The 23,220-nt window shown below is 39.4% G+C and overlaps 1 protein-coding gene across 2 annotated transcripts; it reads left to right on the top strand.

The window, feature by feature from the left end:
* Positions 1-3,314: 3,314 nt before the first annotated feature.
* On the top strand, positions 3,315-19,372 carry si:ch211-14k19.8 (uncharacterized). 2 transcript variants are annotated; one of them, XM_055221959.1, is made up of 11 exons: positions 3,315-3,460; positions 4,165-4,512; positions 6,001-7,515; positions 9,712-9,800; positions 9,869-9,927; positions 11,271-11,434; positions 12,620-12,782; positions 13,915-14,106; positions 14,613-14,834; positions 16,772-16,931; positions 19,246-19,372. In XM_055221959.1, the coding sequence occupies exons 1-11, from the start codon at positions 3,415-3,417 to the stop codon at positions 19,318-19,320; spliced, it is 3,033 nt and encodes a 1,010-aa protein (XP_055077934.1). In that variant the 5' UTR covers positions 3,315-3,414; the 3' UTR covers positions 19,321-19,372. The 2 variants fall into 2 exon arrangements, with proteins under 2 accessions (XP_055077934.1, XP_033824841.2); XM_033968950.2 differs by having other exon boundaries at positions 3,352-3,460; positions 4,165-4,520; positions 6,012-7,515.
* The last annotated feature ends 3,848 nt before the right edge of the window (positions 19,373-23,220 follow it).

Here is a 23,220-nt window from a genome sequence, read left to right as displayed (position 1 = left end):
AGGCCCTGTCACCCCTAGTTTTGAGCCGAGCTTTAGGCACAGCAAGCAGAAGCTGGTCAGCTGACCTCAGAGCTCTGGGAGGAGTATAAGGCTGCAGCAGCTCCCTAAGATAGGCTGGGCCCATAAATTTAAGACATTTAAAAACAATCAATAACACTTTGAATTTCGCCCGAAAAGCAATAGGGAGCCAATGTAAAGAGCACAGAACAGGCGTAATGTGCTCCCATCTCTTAGTTTTGGTCAGAAGCCGAGCTGCAGCATTCTGAACCGTTTGCAGACGTTGTATAGAGCCCTGGTCCAGACCTACATACAAAGCGTTACAATAATCCAGGCGTGATGTGATAAAAGCATGTATAGCTTTTTCAAAATCAGCCAGAGGCAAATAAGGCTTAAGTTTAGCCAGAGTCCGGAGCTGACAAAAGCTAGTTCTTATAACTGAGCTGATATGTTTATCGAGCTTGAACATGGAGTCCACAATCACTCCTAGATTCCTCACTGAAGGACGACAGAAGGAGGACAGTGGCCCAATCACACTGTTATGTCCAGCGAGTAGCTTGGTTTGACCAAAAACCACAATCTCAGTTTTACTTTGGTTTAAGTTTAAAAAGTTACTGCTCATCCAATTTTGTACATCCCTGAGACAGTCCTGCAGTGTTTTAATTGTGGTCTGACTATCGGCCGCCGTCATAGGCAGATAAATTTGAATGTCATCTGCAAAACAATGAAAAGACACTTAGTGTTTTTTTAAAAACAGCACTCAGGGGAAGCATATATAAAGCAAAATATTGCGCTAATGTAGAACCCTGGGGTACACCATAATTTAAGGGTGACACAGAAGAAGAATACGATCCTAAGTTAACAGAAAAGCTCCTATTAGACAGATATGATTGGAACCATCTGAGAACAGTACCCTTCATGCCCACACATGACTCTAAGCGGGCTAAAAGAATGCTGTGGTCCACCGTGTCAAAGGCTGCCGATAAGTCTAAAAGCAAAAGAACAGCAGACTGTCCTGAGTCCACTGTTAAAAGCAGGTCATTAAAAACTCTTAAGAGGGCAGTTTCGGTACTGTGCTGTGATTTAAAACCAGATTGGAATTTTTCACCAATTTCATTAGAACTGAGATAGGCCTGCAGCTGATCATACACAACCTTCTCTAAAACTTTGGACATAAAGGGCAACTTAGAAATCGGTCTAAAGTTAGACAGAACATTTGAGTCAAGATTTGACTTTTTGATGAGAGGCTGGACAACAGCATGTTTCAGAGAAGTTGGGAAACAACCTGACAACAAAGATGAATTTACAATATTAACCATAAAAGGTCCAATAGAATCAAAAACATTTTTGAAAAGACGACTTGGAATAGTGTCTAGAGGACAAGAGGAAGGTTTTACCTGTTGGACAATTTTCTTCAAATTACAAAAAAATACTGGATCAAAATGCTCAAAGACCGAATTACAAACTGTTGGAGCTTCAGGAACCACAACAGGTGTCAGTGTTGACCTAAGCACTGAGACTTTATCAGTGAAAAATGACAAGAATCGTTCACAAAGCGTTGGTGATGGCACTACAATATTTGTGTTACAAGGATTTACAAGAGATTTCAAAGTGTTAAAAAGCATTTGCGGTCTGTGGCAGTTGGACGACACAAGGTTGGACATAAAGCTACATTTAGCAGTTTTAACAGCCCGCTGATATTCTGTAAGACTGTCTCTCAGTATTTGCTGGGAGACCTGTAGTCCATCCTTTTTCCATTTCCTCTCAGCGCGTCGGCATGTGCACCTAAGTTCACGTGTGGTATCATTAAACCACGGCTGTGATTTAGGCTTTACACGTTTAAGCCTGAATGGAGCCAGTGAGTCCAAAACCTCTGTACAAATATCAGTGAAAGAGGAGAGTAGATGATCCGGCGATACATCTTCCAGGTTGTCACTATTCATAATTCCATATGCACTGAAAGCGCCAGAAAATAAAGAGGCAATCGTGGAGTTCAATGTACGCTCCCGACGTGCTGGTGCGCACGGACTAACTACGCACCGAGACAACGCCACAGAGAACAGTACAATAAAGTGGTCAGAAAAGTGTGTTTCGGAAATCTCAATCATGTTTACATCAAGACCAAAAGACAGCACCAAGTCCAGGGTGTGTTCTTTCTCGTGCGTAGGGCGCGACACGGACTGCTTTAAGTTAAAAGAATAACTAAAGACTAAAGGGAGTGAGGGGGGAGGAGGGTTCGGGAGTATGACAAACAATGGCATTGGTCTAACAGGTATACACACTTTAAACTTCACCCCTGCAGCCAGGTGTTTTGTGATGGGAAATTCCAGTGGCCACTGAAGGCAGCACAAACTTAGATTTAGGTAGTGATGCAAAAAATGAAGCAAAGTTTCAAAGTGTGGCTCCAGCTAAAGTGATTGTTCCAAATGTTCAAAATCTCAAAATAAATGTGGTTCAGTAACAAGGAAGTCACGTGGCCAAGGCCTCGGTTTGTAAATGCTGAAAAATCAAGAATTACGGAATATATGTCAGCATAGTGCATTTTATTAATGTCCTTGTTACTGATATACTTGACAAAAGTTCATGTACACACTGATAAAAAACCTTAAAATAAACATTCTTTGTAATGCCTTAAAATCCCCAGTAGATGGCAGTATTTTGAGGCTTTTTTGTGCTGTAACTGTCGGTGAGACCTCACTGGTTCATCATGCTTCATTTTTCGTGTCCTAATAACTTCAGGGAACTTTATGTTTCTCTTCAAACATAATGTTTCTTTCTTACTTGCTCACTCACTTGTGACTTAAAGAGGAGGACTTTTTGGGCTGATGCTTGTGTCTCCAAGTTACTTTTCACCCCCGGTTTCCTATTTTAATCATAAACAAAAATATCAATAGTAGTCTATAACAAAAACTAAAGACACACAATAGCCTAAATAAAGACATTAAGCTCACTTGTGTAGCTCATTGACTTGCTCTGCTCTGATTCTGGGAGATGGACAGGCTACATTTGGAGGTTCTGGCTCTAAGTAGCCAACATGTCTACCTTATGTATTCACTTCCACCGTGTGGATTTAACATTCATTCAAACTGACCTGGGTGGTGTTATTCCTCCTCTCTTCTCTGGAGAGACTTTTAACTGGGCCCCGGAGGCTCTATATCACTGTCCTCTGCTCCTCAAGCCTCCAGCCCTCCTCTGTCAGGGGGCTGGAGCAGACACTGGGGGCAAACACATCTCATTTGGGCTCTTCACTGCTCCAGGGTCTGCCCCGAGGAAGTGATGTGACAGAGCGAGGAGAAAGTTTGTGAGCTGCCAGGACCGTCCACAGTCTGCAGGTGAACCGAGAGACTGCCGTGTGACCTCTGTGCGGATTTGGTAGTGTTTGTCCGTGTTTGTCTCTGAAATGTCTCAGGACTGGACATGGTGCAGCTCAAAGACTGTCTACTGCTGCTTCTCCTCCTCACAGGTAAGTTACTGAATAAGACAGAAATATAATTATATAATTGAAGGGTTTAAGAAGTTAAATTGTGCCTTAAACTATAGCCACTACACTGTAAATCCAAATTCTGGCTACATCAAGTGTTTGTTTTATGGGGAATATGACGTTGACCTACTTCTAGGCCTAAGATAAAATAAATAAAAATAAAAACTGGCACTACTCTTGTCTCATTTTAGAGAGAAAAACACAATAGGCCTAAAATTGTGCATTAAACTATAGCCATTGCATTATAAATCAAAATAGTAGTCATATCCTGATGGGCTACATCAGAGTTTTCCATGTTTGGGTAAATTTGACACCTGGTTTCTAACAAAATGACTTCAGAAAAAAAGAACAGCATTACTCTAATCTAATTTTAGTGAGGAAAAAGACAAGGGGTCAAATATATACAATCTTTCAATGAATCTTTTAAAATTAATGTGAAAATTGTTGTTTATTTTATACCATTTATTCTGTAGTCTTCTTATAAAGTTAAAAAACAATATTCCGACGTAGCCATATGACTTAAAGTTTATATTTTTAAGATACATTTTCATTTTGAACCTCACAATATTAATGTGCAAAATTAAATTTAAAACTGCAGATTAATTGTGTTACTGTGGACCTGTAGCTTTTAAACAAGTTTTATTAATACATCTTGATGTTTCTGCCATTATAACTCTCTTTTGCAGATACATCACTGGTCCTACTCTCTGAAATATGCAATGGACACATGGACTTGTCCCAGAAGCCTATGGGACATTTGACTTTCAATCCAAAGCAGGGGACAGACCAAACCAAGAGGACACTTGTGGTTTGCACTCGGACTTTGGAGATCCCAGCACGTCATACAGTACTACTAAAGTTAGTGTGGCTGGAGAGGGCGTCAAACATGTCCCTGTTGTGCGTTTGGGGCACAAAGGAGTGGACACTGGCTGTGGGGGACATTGCCCTGCTTTCTGGATGTGACCAAAACAAAGCCAATCTCACTTGGACCGGTGCAGGGCATTCCTCAAATGCTTTCCAGCTCTTCTACAATGGTGAGGAACTTCTCCTCTCCTCTAGTGGTTTATGAGATGCACATGTTTACAGTCACAAGTCTGAGCCGTCATCAGTGTTTAGTCAAAATGGAAGAGATTTTCTTAGTAGTCGTCTAGCCAGCAAAGTATTGAAAATCAGATACTGATCAATACTAAAACTAGTATACACACTAAATTTGAGCAGAGGACATAAATGAACCTTTCTGAACAGCTCTGAATGACTTTGAGCTTTATCAAAACAAGTATAAGACCAGCCTAGTATAAGCCCACCATGGAACCTCCTTGAACGACTGAGGGATTACACAGATATAAAACCACATGGTAATATAAAAAACTACTACAATCTAATGCTGAAAATTGCATTCTGTTGTCTAAAGAAAGCGGTATTGGAATCGGTCTTGAGTCATTTCTTTAGTGTCGAAATCAAGTTTGAAATTTTTGCTTTGTGACAACATTATAATGTTTTTGTTTGTTCTTTGTATTGATCTAAAACAGGTTAATAATAAAAATGGATCCACTGACATCCTGTTCAAAACTGCAGAGCTGATAGTGGTATTTCACTGTAGCAAGCAAAGGACAGCCATTTACTTGTTTTTACTGTTGAAAAATGACTACCTTACATGTATGACAAGCTTGAATTATCTTCTGAATAATCACAAGTGAGTAGAAATTTATTTATAACATAGTTAAAAGCTTATCAATTTTACATGTCTCTTTAAGAAAAAAATCCCAACAGATAACTAACTTGCTTGAGAGGTATTATAATGAAACAGAAATGTGATACATTTAATTTTAGCTAAATCATAATTTCTATTTTTACCCCTTCGATTTCATAATGCACCAGTGATAACAACACTCTCACACATGCCTTGTTTTGGAGAGGTTTTAACAATATTACAAGTTGATTCCAACTAATTGGTTACATATTATTGTATAATTGATACGTTGCACACAGCATAGCACAGAGCCGGTCTAAGCTGCTTTAGGCCTGAGGCGCACACTTGTCTGTGCTTGTTGTATAATGAAACAATAGATTGAAAATGTTTTGGACAGGAGGCACAGTGGCTAGTGTTCACACTTCACTGCAAGAAGACTCCTGATTTGTTCCCTTTCGGGACTTTAGAGTTTGTATGATTGTTTCCGTGTCTGGGTTGGCTTATCCCGGGCACTCTGGTCCCTGACCAAGACTAGCTCAAGATCTGGAGATGGGTTTCCTGTTGTAATGTTTTGAGTTGTTTGCATCAAATCCATGTTTTAAACATATGAAGGCTGGTTGCTGAATTTATTTTTGTAACTAAAAACAAAAGTTTCTTATTTTTATGTGAGAAATAAATGCCCTTAAAAGGTTGGACAGTCAGTTGGCTACTCTCTATCCTTAATGGAAAAACAACATTTTGATTTGTCTGTGTCATGACTGTTTTTGGAAAGTCTGATTTCATGGCAGAGGTGTTAACACTGGCCCTGCCACTGCTCCTCTTTATTTTCCAGTTCAGGAGGACGAGAAAAGCTCCACAGAGACCTACACCAACCCAGACTCACACCCCAACATCTTCACCTCTTCTCCAGACACCACCACTGATCATAGTCCTTTTTCTGAGAGTGCGGATCTTTCAGGGAATTCAACCCGCAACTCTGGGCTGATACAGCCCACCACCACCTCCCCCTCCATCTCTGGAAGCACTGGCAGGGAAGCTTCTATATTTCCTGGGGAAGAATGGAACAATGGACCGGATACATCTGGAGCGACACGGCGCACTGATAGTCCTGGTACACTGGACTATTTTAACACACAACATTCAGTTCGAAGTTTGGATTTTATGACATCTCAAAATGCAAATTTACAAACTTTCTCGGGATCAAATGAAGCAACAACTAACAGCGAAACATCTATAAGCACTGGATTCTACACAACTAGTTTACCTACGTCAAGTATCGTACCACAGTCAACCGAGTTACCACAAAATAAAATTCATAATTTGACTGAAAATTGGCAAAGTGTTGGTACACTGGCCGCTAAAAGTTTGAGAACACATTATAAAGAGCTAATCAAAACTAGCCACAGCCATTTTGAATACTTGGCCAGAACTAGCAGTTCGGTGGAAAAAAAAATAGCAATTGGGTCAACTGAGATGACACATATTACAACAAAAAGTGATGCGGAATTTAAAGACGTAACTCCGAGCACGCAACATGTTAGCCATCAAGAAACGGGTCTGAGTACATCCATGAACTTTAACCCTTTGCACTCCACACAGGAAAGTACTGAAAGCACTGAAAAAACACAAACGACCTCTCTAGGAACGTCATCCACTAGCCTTGTGCCAGATTTGGACATCGAAAAACACACTACGTCAACATCTTGGACTAACTCTTTAAATTCAACCACTCATCCAGAATTTGGAGAAAGTGGCAAAGACGAGGCAAAAACAACAGAAAGAAATGATCTGTTCCCCACAAATTCTTATTCCCCACAACCTCTCACAACAAGCACTGAACTTAAACATATGTCTACTGAGTCAATGTCAACTCTGTCACCAGGAACTCTAGCTAATCAGCACAGCAGTACAATGCATTACAATGTCAGATCAGCTACAGACTTGTCAACTCCACCTCTCAATACAATATTTGTACAACAAACATTCAAAAATACAGCAATAAATGATGAAATATTACCAAAAACGGTATCTTCTAGATATACAACACTTAGGAGGGACACAGCATCAACAATATTACAAGAAACGCAAAACCCTCACAAGTTATCAGTAAGTACCAGTAACTATCAAATTTCATATACATCAACGCTTGCTAGAAAAAAAGAAGAAAAACAGAAAAGGGCTTCAACCACAGTAGTGCCACAGTATATGACCTCCTGGACCCCTGAACCTGTCAACCGTGTCGCCGCTTTCACACAGACCTATTTAAGCTCTGCAGGAATCGTAAGCTCCACAGTCCAGCACATACCCAAGTTCTTCATAGTCCCAGATGAGCCAGCGATCATAAGAGGTACTGCTGTTTGTTTTTTAAAGTCTGTCCAGTTTTTATTTGTTAGGGACTGTGCATTTGATAAACATACATGAAACTATCAGTTATTCCACATTTGTTCATTCATACACCTGTGTACTTCAAAGTAGGGTTGTCAAAAGTATTGAAAATCTGCTACTAATTGAATTAAAACAAGTATCAAAAGTAGATACTCATTTGAGCAGGGATCGATATTTGAAAAGCCACATTCAAAGGACGGAAATGAACCTTTCCTAAATAACTTTAGATGCTATTGAGCTGTACCAAAGCGTGTATAAGACAGCATAGAAATATACAGTGGGTATGGAAAGTATTCAGACCCCCTTAAATTTTTCACTCTTTGTTATGTTGCAGCCATTTGCTAAAATCATTTCAGTTCATTTTTTTCCTCATTAATGTAGAAATAGCACCCCATATTGACAGAAACACAAAATTGTTGAAATTTGTGAAGATTTATCATAAAAAGAATAACTGAAATATCACATGGCCAGAAGTATTCAGACGCTTTGCTGTGACCCTCATATATTTAACTCGGGTGCTGTCCATTTCTTGTGATCATCCTTGAGATGGTTCTACACCTTCATTGGAGTCCATCTGTGTTTGATTAAACTGATTAGACTTGATTAGAAAGGCCACACACCTGTCTATATAAGACCTTACAGCTCACAGTGCAGGTCAGAGCAAATGAGAATCATGAGGTCAAAGGAACTACCTGAAGAACTCAGAGAAAGTATTGTGGGAAAAAAATAATAATACAATTCTGCTGCACTTGAGTTTCCTAAGAGCTCAGTGGCCTCCATAATCCTTAAATGGAAGAGGTTTGGGACAACCAGAACCCTTCCTAGAGCTGGCCATCCAGGCAAACTGAGCAATCGGGGGAGAAGAGCCTTGGTGCGAGAGGTAAAGAAGAACCCCTCTGTGGCTGAGCTCTAGAGATGCAGTTGGGAAATGCGAGAAAGTTCTAGAAAGTCAACCATCACTGCAGCCCTCCACCAGTCAGGACTTTATGGAAGAGTGGCCCTCCCCTCAGTGCAAGACACGTGAAAGACACCTGGACTCCAAGTTGGTGAGCAATAAGATTCTCTGGTCTGATGAGACCAAGATAGAATTTTTTGTCCTTAATCCTAAGTGGTATGTGTGGAGAAAAACAGGCACTGCTCATCATCTCCAACAGTGAAGCATGGTGGTGGCAGGATCATGCTGTGGGGTGTTTTTCAGCTGCAGGGACAGGATGACTGGTTGCAATCAAAGGAAAGATGAATGCAGCCATGTACAGGGATATCTTGGACGAAAACCTTCTCCAGAGTGCTCAGGACCTTAGACTGGGCCAAAGGTTCACCTTCCAACAAGAAAATGACCCTAAGCACACAGCTAAAATAAAGAAGGTGTGGCTTCAGGATAACTCTGTGAATGTTCTTGAATGGTCCAGCCTCAGCCCTGACTTAAACTCCATTGAGCATCTCTGGAGAGACCTGAAAATGACTGTCCATCAACGTTCACCATCCAACCTGAAAGAACTGGAGAGGATCTGCAAGGAGGAATGGCCGAGGATCCCCTAATCCAGGTAGCAAACTTGTTGCATCATTCTTAAAAAGATTCATGGCTGTATTAGCTCAAAAGGGTGTTTCTACTAAATACTGAAAAAAGGGCCTGAATACTTATGGCCGTGTGATATTTCAGTTTTCTTTTTTAATAATGCTGCAAAAAATTTCAACAATTTAGTGTTTCTTTGCCAATATGGGTTGCTGTGTGTGCATTAATGAGGGAAAAAATTAGCTTAAATGATTTTAGCAAATGGCTGCAATATAACAGTGAGTGAAGTAAGAGTGAAAAATTTAAGGGGATCTGAATACTTTCTTTTTGTAATACTTTTTGTAATATAAAAGAAAGTACTATTATTGTATTTTGCAAATGACATTCTATTGTCTAAAGAAATTGTGCTTTTATTGTCATTGTTGTATTGGAATAGGTATTGAGCACTGAGTCTATTCCTTTCCTTAGTATCGAAATCTTGTCAAAATTTGACATTTAAGTATTGTGACACTTCACATCAATTTAAACTGAGTATGAAATGAAACAGTTCTTGATGTATTTATATGTGTATTGTTGTTTTTCTTGTTTTCTTGTCATTTTCACCTTTTGTCTTGTATTTCATCCTTGTAAATGTGTTTTGTTTAGTGGAGTCCATTGAGTTGCTATTGCAGATCGCAGTAGAAGAATCACATCCTAATTTAACTGAAGGTTTGGAGGAGGACACAACTCTCTGGGTAAATCCAAGAAAGGTTATAGGGCATATGGAAAAGAACATTTGTAATGTTCTACTGTTTTCTGTCAGTTGGAGCCATATCTCCAGAGGGCCCCAGGGTTCCAGGAGCTGCTTGGAGTGTGGAGCAGGTTAGCTACAGCTCTGAATCAGTTAGCATAAGGGTCAATACTGTACTCCTGATCTATATAGACTCTATAGAGATGTGGGTAACTTGTGCAGTTATTTTCTCCTCCTTTTTCTCCTCTTTGGGAGATGTGTGGTCACTGAAAACTTGAACAGGTTTCTGTTAAAAAGGGTGTATTTAAGCAAAATTGACTTTTTTTTTCTCTACCCTGTTATAACGTTGTTCCCTCATCAAATAACATGCCTGAAAAGGTTTTATATGTCATCCATGCATGTTTGAGTAATCTAGCGATCTCTCCTGAGCACTGTTCAAACCCTCTTCCCGATCAGCAGTAAAGAGGGTTTCAGTCCAATGCTCAGCCAACAAGCCTATGTCATCCACTGCTATTTTCTATAAATATACAAAAGCATGATACAAAACAATTCACTACAACTTCACAAATCTGATGCGATTGCAGAATCTACCTTCTTTGTGTTGTGATAGTACTCTGGTTGAAGGGGAGGGGGGACTGTCTAAAACAAAACAAACTTTTAATGCTAAAAAAAGTTAATATGTTTCTGCAAATACAGAATTTTCAAAAAATGTAACATGATGATCTAAATATGTTATAGTTAATACCCCATAGAAGTAAAATACCTCCTCTTTAGCATGTAGGTTTTAGTTAAGCAAGGGCCTCTTTGCTAATATATATAAACAGGTTTATTGTAAGTTTGTGGATGTATAATCTGATTTATAATTAGAGAACAGCTAATATATCAGTTGGAATTTTTAGAGGCTATCAGACTAAAATCTCCAGTGTATGTTGATATTTTATTTTGGCTGACCTGCTGCCTAAAGAATAAAGCTTTATTTGAACACATGAGTGTAAAGAGGTAACGTTACAAAACATAACTACACTGAACAAAATCAGCCCTCCATATCGCCCTAAAAATATTGGCAGATTTTATCAGCCATTGATTTTTCTGGATTCTAAACAATCGACATCAACCTCAGCCATGAGAAAAAAAAACATATCTGTATTTAATTTGAAGCTGGTGGAATGAGAAAGGCAAAACATTAAATAATGCACAAAATCTATTTTTGTAGCTATTCTAGACCACAATAATGATAAAAACTAAATCCTATTTGAAGGAGCAATTTTCAAATCATTTTATATTGTCAGTTTTTGTGACTTAAGAGTACTGTTACTCCGTCAAATATTACTGAAGTAGAAGTAAAAATATGGTGTCTCAATGTAAGTCCCAAAAGTGCTAAAAAGTGACTAATTTATGGTGACAGGCCTATGTAGAGCTCTGTATATTTGGAGGACCATGTATGAACACCATGCTGATCTATGTGCTGTGACAGTGGTGCAGCCGTGCAGTGCCTGCTGGAGTTCAACACCAGGGGAGCTCTACAGTGGCTGCCCCAAACAGGAGCCTCCTCTCTGCTGGACAGAACCGGGCTGAGGCAGGCTGTGAGGGATGGCCGAAGCTTCAGATCCGCTAGAATTGCTAACATCACACTTGGAGGTCAGTGTTTTATAAAAGGGCCTGAACCACTGCTTTACAGGTTAGATCTGTGAAGAGGCAAGCCTGTTCAAAGTAAGGATGCATTTTTAAAGAATAAAAACACTTGAAATTGGCTAAAGATTTACTTTAATGTCATACTGTGGTACATTCCAAGCAAAGTTGTAATTTTTTGGAGACAAATAACTAGCTCCACCAGAAAAGTAACATAGTGCACCTTTTAATATGCAGAATAAGTTCTGTTTTGTGGAATAATTTTGGTTTTATTCTCAGCCCTAGAAACTCTGCAAGACATGTTTTGTTGACATTTTCTCACATTCCACATGATGGGCCAGAGTTTATCTTTAATCACCCACAGCATGGCTCTCATTTATGTACAGGGGACTTCCACAATCCACACTAAAGCTGCTAACTTGCCTAACCCAGTTACTTTGAGAAATACAATATAACTTCATTTGAATTTAACTGAAACAAAAGCCTGCATTGTGCTGCTACTCATTTCCACACAAAAATATCAATACTTTCAGACAAAGCTTGATTTACTGCTTTTTAAACTTTCCATCTGTCATGTAGAGTTTGTAGTCTGCGCTCTCTTACTGGTTTAAAACTGGGTTGCCAGTGAATAAAATTGTAGATAGTGGGGCCAAGATTTTCTCAGTATATGGACAGGCTATGTCTTGTGTGAAAGCTCAGAACCTCCAGAATTCACTCAGCTGCAAAGGCTGCACTAGCACTGATTAATGATTGGCTACAGGTGCAAAATGCCATGTAAACAAATGACTTGGCCATCATGTCCAATGTTTTTTGTAACAGTTCATGTCTATCTCATATCTGGGGACAGCGATAGGCAAGTTTGGCAATCAACAATTTACAGTATAGTAATAGCGCTAAAATGATTACTAAAACTTTATGGTACTTACTCAACCAGCTTGCTATTTTCAGTCTTGTCAGTGGCCTTTTAATTATTTAGCTGAATATAACACTTTGCTCAGTGCAGCACTGGAGGGACTTTATCTCTCGGCTAGACTGGGAACTTCTTGGGGTCCCACCAGAGGGGCTGGTGGACGTGTCTGGGGTGAGGGTAAGTCTGGGAGTCCCTGCTTAGACTGCTGCCCCCACAACCCGGCCCCAGATAAGCGGAAGAAAATGTATGGATGGGCTCAGTGCAGTCTTGTGTGTGTTCTGCAGGTGTCCAGGAGGTGTGTGGCTGGCTGCTGCAGTGTCCCTCAGGATTCACATGTGTGTTTGATTCTCTCACCTCCAACTTCAGCTGTACGTCTCTGTGCCACTCCGACTACTGCCAGCACCACGGCCTGTGCACACACCACCCAGGCCAGCCCCCACTGTGCCGGTATGCAACACACCTCTCATGTACTGCATGAACTAGCATTATGCCAAATTGAATTTTTGGACCTTTCTAGCATGTTATAATGTTCCCTCCTCAAAAACATGCCTGAAAAGGTTTTATGTTATCCATGCATGTTTGAGTAATCTAGTGATCTCTCCTGGGCCTTATTCAAATGGTTAGCTGTATGATCCAGTCCAAAGCTTAGCCCGCAAGTCCGCAAACCAATAACCCCACAGAGCCATATTTTAAAAATATACAAAAGCATGACACAAAATAATACACTACAACTTCACAAACCTGATGCGATGTACAGTAGTTTCATTAGCGGGATGTGCGAAAAACAAAACTGAAATAAATCAAACATTTGAATACGTTGTTTTCGGTGAATATAGCATTTTCAAAACTGTAAGGATACATGGTTATCTAAATATGTGATGTGTTAACAATACATCCCCCATAGATGTGTAATACTCACTTTAAGCATTTAGCAGAAAAATATTTTAATGGAAGCATATGGAATTGTATATACTTGTTTTGGAAGTAAATCTAATTGTATTAATAACCCTTATTTTTCTTATTTTTAATCTCCAATGATCATCTTGGAATTTTGGTCGACAGGACAGTAAAAATGGTTTGGAGTAGAGTTTAATGTGACTGTTTTTTGTGTTTAATGGCACAAATGTAGCATTAGTTTTTATGTTCATGTTCAGAAAATGAATACTAAAATTTTAGTTTAAAAAAAAAACTTGATACAAAAAAGACATGATTGATCAATAAGAGAAAAAATGTGAAAATGTAATTTGTGGAATAACTATGTAGTACTTTCAATTTCACAAAAAACATTATACATTATATTTTTGCCATATCACGCAGCCCATACACCTTCACTGGACATATTTGAAGACTGTATTGCCCGTATTGTATAATAGTTTGTCATGAGGTTTCCAAGCATAAACCATAGTAACCAAACATGAAATCCCAATACAAAGAAGTATTTCAAATGTTTAAAGACTAACTGACAAATACAGCCTTCACATCAACTTGTTGGCATAAACAGTTACAAGAAGAACAAAAGGTGCTGAACACAAAATATCAGATCATTACAGTATTCAAATGTGCCGTGGTCTCTGGTCAGGTGTGTGGCGGGGCAGGACTTCTGGTTCATGGGACCGAGATGTGAGGTGCGGATGACCCGAGCCCGCCTGGCCCTCTCCTGCCTGGGTGTGCTGCTGCTGCTGCTGGCACTGGTGGCTGTGGTGGTGGGGATGGTAGTGAGGAGGTACAGAGCTCTCCTCATTCAGGCCAAAGTGGACCAGACCAGAAGCAGGTAAGGTCAGAAGCCCCTGTCATATCATCTTTATAAAGTCAATGGTTTATTACATGGTTGTGATTAGTGAAATACACCAGTTAAAAGTTTGTACACACTTTTCAATTTATTTTTTATTTTTTAGTTCCATAGTTATTGGCATTGTACATTCTCAATAAAGTTGTCAAAATTATGAATGGACACATGTGGAATGTAGTAAACAAAAGATGGGCTCAAAATAACTCAAAACCTCTTTTAGATTCTACATTTTTATACGTGGCCAGCCTTTGCTTCGACCACTGCTTTGCACTTTAACGTTTCTTGACCCTGGCAAGGCACAGCTGTGAAGTGAAAACCATTTAATTTGAATTCATCAAGAAGGTCATTGGGATAAGGCCAAGTGTTTGCAGTACTGTCGATAAAGCAAAGAGTGGCTAATAATTTCATATATCTTACGTCATATATTTAAAGTCTTCTGTCCAAACTTTTGACTGTTCGTGTAGATGATTAATTAGTGTGTTGGTAAGTTACCGCAGGTTTAACCACTTTGACGAGCTGTCCGGGCACTTCTGGCTGCGTTCACGGGCGGGGTCAGCGGACTCCCTGGATAACCCCGCCTTCACCCGCTCCACCGAGATCCTCCACTTAAGGGCACTGGAGAGGCCTTGCTGTTACCATGACGACAGCCTGTCCCTGCCCTCCACCTGCCCCAGCCCGGGGACTCACATCCGTACTATCTACCCACACAGGTCAGAATCCAAAAAGGCTGTCTTGAAACTTGCTTAGCTTGCGTTTGGCTTATTTTGTTGTCTAAGACTCATTCAGTTGCTATGGATATTTCAATAGGCCTTGTCTAGAGCAGGAACACTGGACTTTTATCATTTATGCAGGAGGATTATACATTACTACAATTGTATGCAACTGGACATTGAAAATATACACTTAGTAAACTTAAAATGAGGAGTAAATATTTTATAATATATTAACAGACAACAGACAAAATTCTACCTTAACATAATTAATTCAATAGTAAAGTGTATTTAATAGTATTTTTCAAATTTCCAAACAACCTAGTATGAGCAGCACAATCATGTTTAGAGTGGGTTGTAAAGCCCCATTTCGGCTCATTGGCTTTTATTTTCACTGAGAATAATTGTATCAGGTGACTATTGCCCTCTGCCGGCAAGAGTGAGGTATGCACCCTCATCTGATCATTTCAGCCCTCGAAGTGCTTTCAACATAAAAGTATGTCTTACCCAGTTACCTTTCAGCTACTATTTGTAGCCATATTTAAACTGCTTAACACCCAAAGTGCACTTCAAGCAGTGTGTCATAGAGCTGTTAAGATTATGGTGCCACATATTATTATTTCATTTGAATATTTAAACTTTCAATTTGTGGAATATAAATGTCACTTATTGCCTATATTCTTTAACCAGTCATTTTGACCAGTTTAGTCTCTCTTTTATGAGTTTATGATAATACAATATGCAACAAAGTCTAATTTTGGTAGCCCAATATAGTCCAGGCTGTTTTTAGTTGTTGTTGTTGCTGTTGTTGTTATTAATGGCAAACAATTCTTCAAAATTACAAAATCACAGAAGTTCACATAATCACAATATTTATATATTATATTATATTATTATATTTCTAATTCACTGCCTTATCTGTAAAAAGACAGATTACATTCACAATTCACTCCCAAATCCCCAAATAACTCATTCCATGCCTTCTCCTGTCGGCTCTGGCACATATAAATCCTTATCATCCTGGGCACAATTGACCAATTTATAAACAACTTACGGAATCCCAGTATTAAAGGTCCTATGTGGTTGAGGACAAAATGTATGTTCAGAGTCCTTGTTCTGATTGCACATAAAGTTATCACCACTAACTGGCTCCAACCGTATCCCCCAACACTGGAACAATGGTAAAATCTGTGAACTGTATGGAGGACATTACTTAAATTCTGAAACTTAAGAGAAATATACTTGAGGAAATGGTCATCTGTAATTTCTTATTTAAATATAAGATAGATGCAGAGTGTAAATACAAAGTACTGCTATTTGTTTATGTTGATGCCAGGTGTCTTTTTATGCGGTTTGAAATGTCAAGTGTATTAAGATTAAGAATTTGTTTTAATAAATGTAAAAATAAATAAATTAAAGCTCTGTATTATGCAAAATAGATTCTAATCCATGTTAGAATCTAATCTAATCTTAAATCCATGTTAGAATGTTGTTGCTTCATGAAAAACATACCTGGAATTATGTTTTTGTTTCATTCACACATGTTTGATAAACCCTTTTATTATTAGTTTATTTAAATCTGCAAAGGTCAAAATGCTGTGCTTCACTTTGTGATGCCACCATGTAGCAGTAGTTTCAGCTACTTTTATCCAAATGATTTTAGTGAAGGTGTATGGAGTTTAAAAACACAGCGGAGTACTGTGCTATTGTGCACTGTATTGCCACAAGACATCATAAGGCAGAACAGAGTGTTTTCTGTTTGTTTTGTTTGTTTGTGTTCAGTCTAAATATGCAGGATTTGTCTTAAACATGTGTGAATGAAACAAGACACAAAGACACAATTCCGAGTATGTTTTTGATGAGGAAACAACATTATAACATAAATTAGAACATAGTGTGTACAGTGGGTGTAAGCTCACACTGCTTCTCTGGTGCAGTTCCCAGTATGGTTGGAGGGGCAGTGACCTGAGCCTGGCTGATGGTGTGGTAGACTCAGGGAAGGCTAGTGACCTGTCTGTGTGCAGCTGGCCCGTGGAGCCCATCCAGTGGAGCCCTTTCCCCTTGCTGCAGCAGCTCTCCAGGCAGCAGGCCCCAGTGGTGAGTGTAGCTCTGGTCTGCTAAATGATTCCCTATTATACTGCATGTTATACATTACCAGTCAAAAGTTTCGACACGCTTTTTCATTTATGTTTTTTATTTACATTGTAGATTCTCACTGAAGGCATCAAAACTATGAATGACACATATGGAATGTAGTAAACAAAAATAAACTCAAAATAACTTAAAACTTTTTTTTAGATTTGTAAAAATGGCCACCATTTGCTTTCATCACTGCTTTGGACACTTGGCATTTCTTGACCCTGACAAGGCACAGCTGAGAAGTGAAAATCATTTTTACAGACTTCATCATGAAGCTCACTGAGATAAAGGCAAGGTTTTGCAGCTTTGTCGATAAAACAAAGGGTGGATAGTGTGTAATCCCTCAGTAGTCCAGGTCTGATCCATAGTAAAAGCCAAAGTTAAACCTGTTAACTGGACAGAAAGTTGTAGGAGATGTTTCGCTGCTCATCCAAGCCACTTCTTCAGTTCTGAAGAAGCTGTCCCGAAGTTGACAGATTTAACTTTGGCTTTTATTACTGTGAGGAATCTGAATTAAAAATATAAACAGTAATTAGTTGAATTATATTCTCACGGTCAGACTTGCTTGGCAACACTAAATAGTCACCATATTCACGAAGTGGAAAACTTGAATGGAAAGTAATGGGCAACTTTACTCAACCCCTCTATTTCTCCACAAGTAATACCACAAATGACAAATTGCACACACCAATAGATTAAAACACCTGGAAGCATTATGAGGATAAAGATGACTAAGATGGTTGTTGTACAGGTCCATATTCCACTCTCTAAGTCATGTGTGTCAAACTCAAGGCCCGGGGGCCAAATGCGGCCCACCACGTCATTTTATGTAGGTAAATTAAAAGGCATGACTATCATTTTAAAATAAATCTATGCTGCTTTAATGTGTGCATTAACCATAAACCAATTAGATTTTCCCAATAAGTGGAAATGAGAAATATTTGCAAATAATGATCCCAAAATGTTCAGGAAGAGGAAAATTGTAGGAATTTAAGGCAGTTTCAAGAAAGGTGAAGGTGAATACAAGTTTGTGCTTCAAGGAGAAAAACCTGTATGTGTTTTGTGTTATGAGGCGGGTCGGTTATGAAAGAGTACAATCTACGTCTGAATTTTGACGCCAAACACGGAGCCAAGTATGCAAAAGTCAGCCTTCAAGAAAAACAACAAACTTTACCATTATTAAAAGGCTGTTTTTGAAGCAGTGCTGAAGGTCTGTGAGCAGGTGTGCCCCGATACGCACTTTTAAAAATGTCTGTGTAACTGTGTATCCCCTGATAATCTGACATGTAATATTTGCAACTTGAATAAGTAATAAATACAGAAAGAGTTATTTAACAAGTTGAAAAGTAGTTACATTTATTTTACATGATATCTGGTTACATTTAGTGACATTTACACTGCCTTACAGTTACATCTGGCCCTTGATGGTGGCCATTTTGCTGATGTGGCCCTCGGTGAAAATGAGTTTGGCGCCCCTGCTCTAAGTGTTTTGATTGTATTGTAGATTCACACTCTGTTTCTGTCTAAACTGGCCACATTTGTTGAATGCAGGACTGCCATACATCTTGATGCCTTCTGTGGGCAATAGTAAACAAACAATAAACTTTTGACTGGTAGTGTAAATATGACATGTTTATCATGAGATTAGGTATTTAGTGGGTGATATGGGGAGATTTAGTTTTTCCTCAATGATTGATTGATTTTCAAATATATTTTTTTTTTTTCCTTTCAGAAACAACATTAAATGTTCATAAAAATCAATACAGAAAGCCTTTTTAATCAGTGTAATTCAATACAAAAAAACAGTCCAACTTTCTGCTCCAAACTCTGTCTGCTCCATGTGATTTGGATTGGAAGAGTTAAACGACTTGTTTTGTTGGCGTTTTATCGTTTTTGCTCAATGTAGTGACCCTATTCAGCCACCAGGGGGAGACAGTATTCCCTCCTCTGTCATAAACTTCAGAGCACTTATGCAGCACGTGGCTGAGGGTCTAACAGACTCACAGCAAGTGTGGAGTTTGCATGTTCTCTCGGTGTCTTGGTGAGTTTCCCCTTTCCCCCATCAACCCAAAATATGCACAATAGATCAAATCCCTCAACTAAGGTAGTCCTGACCAAGAGTAGCTCAAGATCTGGAGATGGGTCCTGCTCCTGACAGGTTACCCCATGGAGTGGCATTGAAGGATGGGTCCAATTCAGAAAATAAATGTTCCTATAGGGACAATAAAGTGCAACTTAATTGTACATGATTCTTTGGTGTCTCCCCGTGTAGGTGAGGGTGTCACGGCCGCGCTCCTACTGTGACGGCATGGAGCTGGTGGAAATAAACAAAAGCTGGACAGCGTAACCTCTCCTACACCTGTGCTACTCCTCTGCTATTCCTGCGCTTCTCCTGTGCATCTCCTTTTCTCTGTACAGTGTGTTATCATTTAATAAACTGTAAATTAATGTGTTAAAAGGTGTTTTATATTTTTATATATCCGTGTACCCCTACCATGGTTTGAGGGCAGATAAACGCCATAAACCAAAACTACATAGTTATATCAAAACTCAATTACATTTCATATCAAAATATATAAAATTATCTTTTTAAAATGACATGAGTGAAGGGAACTGACATTTGAAAACTGTGGTGCTGATTTCTACCTGCCTCTTTATGGTACAATCACAGCAGTGCTCCACTCTGCTGGCCCGCTTATGGATAGCAGCAGATTGTGCTAGTAAGCAGCAGATTTATTTTTAATTCTGCTAAAATTGTGACGTGATGTTGCTGAATTCTAAATGTAACACTGTTTAAGAGAAACTGAAAAAACAGAACGAAGTAGAGAGCAGTGGGCTCTCACCTTTGTGACCATATGTCATGTATATAAATAAACTAGCTTATCTGTGAATTACTATATAACTGAAATTATACTGAAATGTTTTTTCCAAGGCACATGTGGCTATACCTCAGGGCACCGTAGTATTTCCCAGCAGCATACTGGTTGAAAATCAAAGTAGAGTCTACACTCAGGAGCAGTTTCCTGCTCTTCAGAGAGGAAATGTGAAGGAAGGGAGATGTGAAGGGAGATGTGAAAGGCCTAGGTTTCTATTGCTCTGCCCGCAGTGCCCATGGTTCAGTCCATAACAAACTGCTACAGCTGTTACTTATCTATCTTCCCAGTTGGGTCAAGGACCAAACTAATACAACATCTGGATAATGGAGTGAAGCTTGAAATGACCTGAACCTGTTATCAGAAGATTCACACACTTTCAAACATACTGAAAACAAGAACATAGGGCACTCCTTACAGCTGTACTATAAAACTTCTGGTGCATGGTCTGTCACCTGCTTGCCTGCTCACAGTAAGAATGCATGTTTTTAAAGTTACATATGGTCCCTGGTTTAGTCCTGGTTTTGTTCTACGTTCCTCACACATGGTCATGGGTAATGACCAAAAGGCTTCCTTAAAGATAGGGTGATGAGCTCAGTCACATGAGAGGAGCTCAGAGTAGAGCTGCTGCTCCTACACTTTGAGAGGAGCCAGCTGAGGTGGCTTGGGCCTCTGTTCCAGAGGCCCCCCTGGGGAAGTGTTGCGGGCGTCTCCCACAGGGAGGAGGCCCTAGGGAAGACATAGAACATGCTGGAGGGACTTCGACTCTCAACTGGCCTGGGAACGACTCAGGACCCTCCGGTAAAAGCTGGAGCAAGTGTCTAGACTGAGGGAATTCTGGGAGTCCATGCTTAGTCTGCTGCCCCTGTAACTTGGCCCCGGATAAGAGGATGACTGTGGATGGATCATCACTATTTAATCAGTTTTAGGTGATTTAGTTTTCTTATTATTTAAAACGTCTTCCTGTTGTAAATCTCTGCAAACTGCAAAGTCATGGAGAAGCCGTTAGATGCATTGTGGCACCAGCTGCTGTTAAGAACTTGACTTTGAACAAGTATTTTTCATTGGATCACTTTGCAACGTCATGACCTTCCCCTTGTGACGTAATATATATTACTACGTCAGCCAACCAGTTTTGGAAATAATAATCCATTGTATTTATATGGCAAAGACACTTTACATTGTATTATTCATTCACTCCACACTCACAAAGATGCTTCCCTTGGGCAGACTGATAGAAGTGAGGCTGCCAGTCTGTGTCATTGACCCCTCTAATCACTATCAAAACTCACACACCACATTCATACTGGGCAGTGTGGGAGAAGTGTCTCGCCTGAGGGCACAACAACAGTATGCACTAAACTAAATCGTATGCTACCCCCAGTGTGTCACCTGGTATTCCCAGCAGTCTCTCATCCAAGAACTATCCAGGCCCAACCCTGCTTCTCTTCTGGGATGGTGTCAGGGCTATGGAATGTGAAAATAGTTTGTCTAAGAATCACAAGTTTGTTAGATACTACTGTTAAATTGTTTTTTCTTGGTTACACTTGCAGATGTCCCTCGGCGGTCGATACAGAGGTGTGTTTGCTGTGTGCTCCTGTTTATCTAGACTGAATGGACACCTCTATAGTATGAGACGTAGTGTTATTGTGTTATAAAAATAATCATGTGTAACTCAATGACACTGTTCTGGGCTCATCAGTGTTTAACCAGAAGCCCAATGGTCAGCATGGGTACACCACACTCTAACCTGAGCTCCTGTGAGAGCTTTCTTCAGAACAAGAACATGGCCACCACGTTCAGAACAGTCCTACACCTGCACCACACAAAGGTGGTGGCGGCTGATCGGGAGACTTCTCCCTGCTCTTCAACCACTGTAGGGGGTATAACACGTGGCTGCAGTCGCTCAAAGACCACTCCGACATAGTGCATGTCCGGCTTGGTGCCAGACTCGTGGAAGTGACCACATGTGAACACTGCCATTATAGAATACATGAAGGAGAACGCGGTCAGGGAAGAAGGAGAAGAGGTGTGTAGGACATGTTGTCCCACACAGAGCAGGAAGGGGGAGCCCAATCACCATTATCTGAGGCTTGTATCTGGAGGGTGATGCCTTGAATTATACCAGACATGGGCAAACTGTGGCCTTGGGGCCACACACGGCCCTTTGGGCTTGTTAATCCGGCTCGCTGAATGTGACCAGATTATATTAAAATAGGTAAAGGTAAACCTTCAAAGTTTTTCTGCTGTGTTTATTTTACTGAAATTGAAAACATTAATTATTAATTTAATTAAGGCATTTGGAAAACAATTTGTACACTGAGCCTTGCATATTCATGCTGTGCTACATGTTACAGGCCAAATCTCTAATGTTTATATATATATATATATATATATATATATATATATATATATATATATATATATATATATATATATATATATATATATGTGTGTGTGTGTGTGTGGTTGTTGATTCTGCACATATCCACGGTGTTTCTGAGTTAGTCCGGTTCCAGAATCAGAATCAGAATCAGAATCCTTTTATTGCCATCATCTGTGAACACAGTTCACAAACTAGGAACTTACTTCGGTGATAAAGTGCAACATAAAACACACTGAATAAATACAAATACAAATAAGGGCATGCACAAAATTAAGATATACTTAAAAAATAAAATAAAATACATCCAGACTATTTCTGTAAAAAATAGTTAATGCACACAGTCTTGGCTAGACAGGAAACATTTGTAAAGGTGTCTTTTCACAATAATGCTGATTTTATAGTTCAGTAGATTCTGTAAGTAGGTTGTTACATTTTTTTGAGTACCTTTATAAAGAAATTCTATTTTTAGAGTACTTTTCTGTTATTACTATCACTCTGTTATTCATATATTTGACAGCACTCTTGAGTAAAGGTTTTGGTTACTCTGTCTACTGTAAATAAGTCTAAATAAGTCTAAGTGACAAAAGCTTGATGTTGACATTATGAAATGATTTGAACACTTGTTTTGTGTTTTGTCCTTCAAATTACATTGACTTCAAATTATAAATCAGATGTTACGCCTCTCTTTAAGTTACTCTCACTTGAGTAATTTTTTTGGACCACTACTTTGTACCTCTACTTGACTAATATTATTTTGACGTAACGTTACTCTTACTTGAGTACAGTTTTTGGCTACTCTACCCACCTCTGTTGAATAGGGACAGATACAAAAACATTGACTAACTGTACAGCAGCAGTCGAGTGCATGCATCACAGTGCTCATAGCCCAAGGTAATTCATGCACTTGTCCCTAGAAGGGCTTTTAACATGGCACATAATAGAGGAATGACTAATGATTAAAACAAATAAAACCTGCCTTTTGGTTTGT

The sequence above is a fragment of the Periophthalmus magnuspinnatus genome, chromosome 1 (assembly GCF_009829125.3).
Source record: "Periophthalmus magnuspinnatus isolate fPerMag1 chromosome 1, fPerMag1.2.pri, whole genome shotgun sequence".
Classification (NCBI taxonomy): Eukaryota; Metazoa; Chordata; class Actinopteri; order Gobiiformes; family Gobiidae; genus Periophthalmus; species Periophthalmus magnuspinnatus.
Note: the sequence above shows the minus strand (reverse complement) of the source record. Positions and strands in the feature narration are given on the sequence as shown.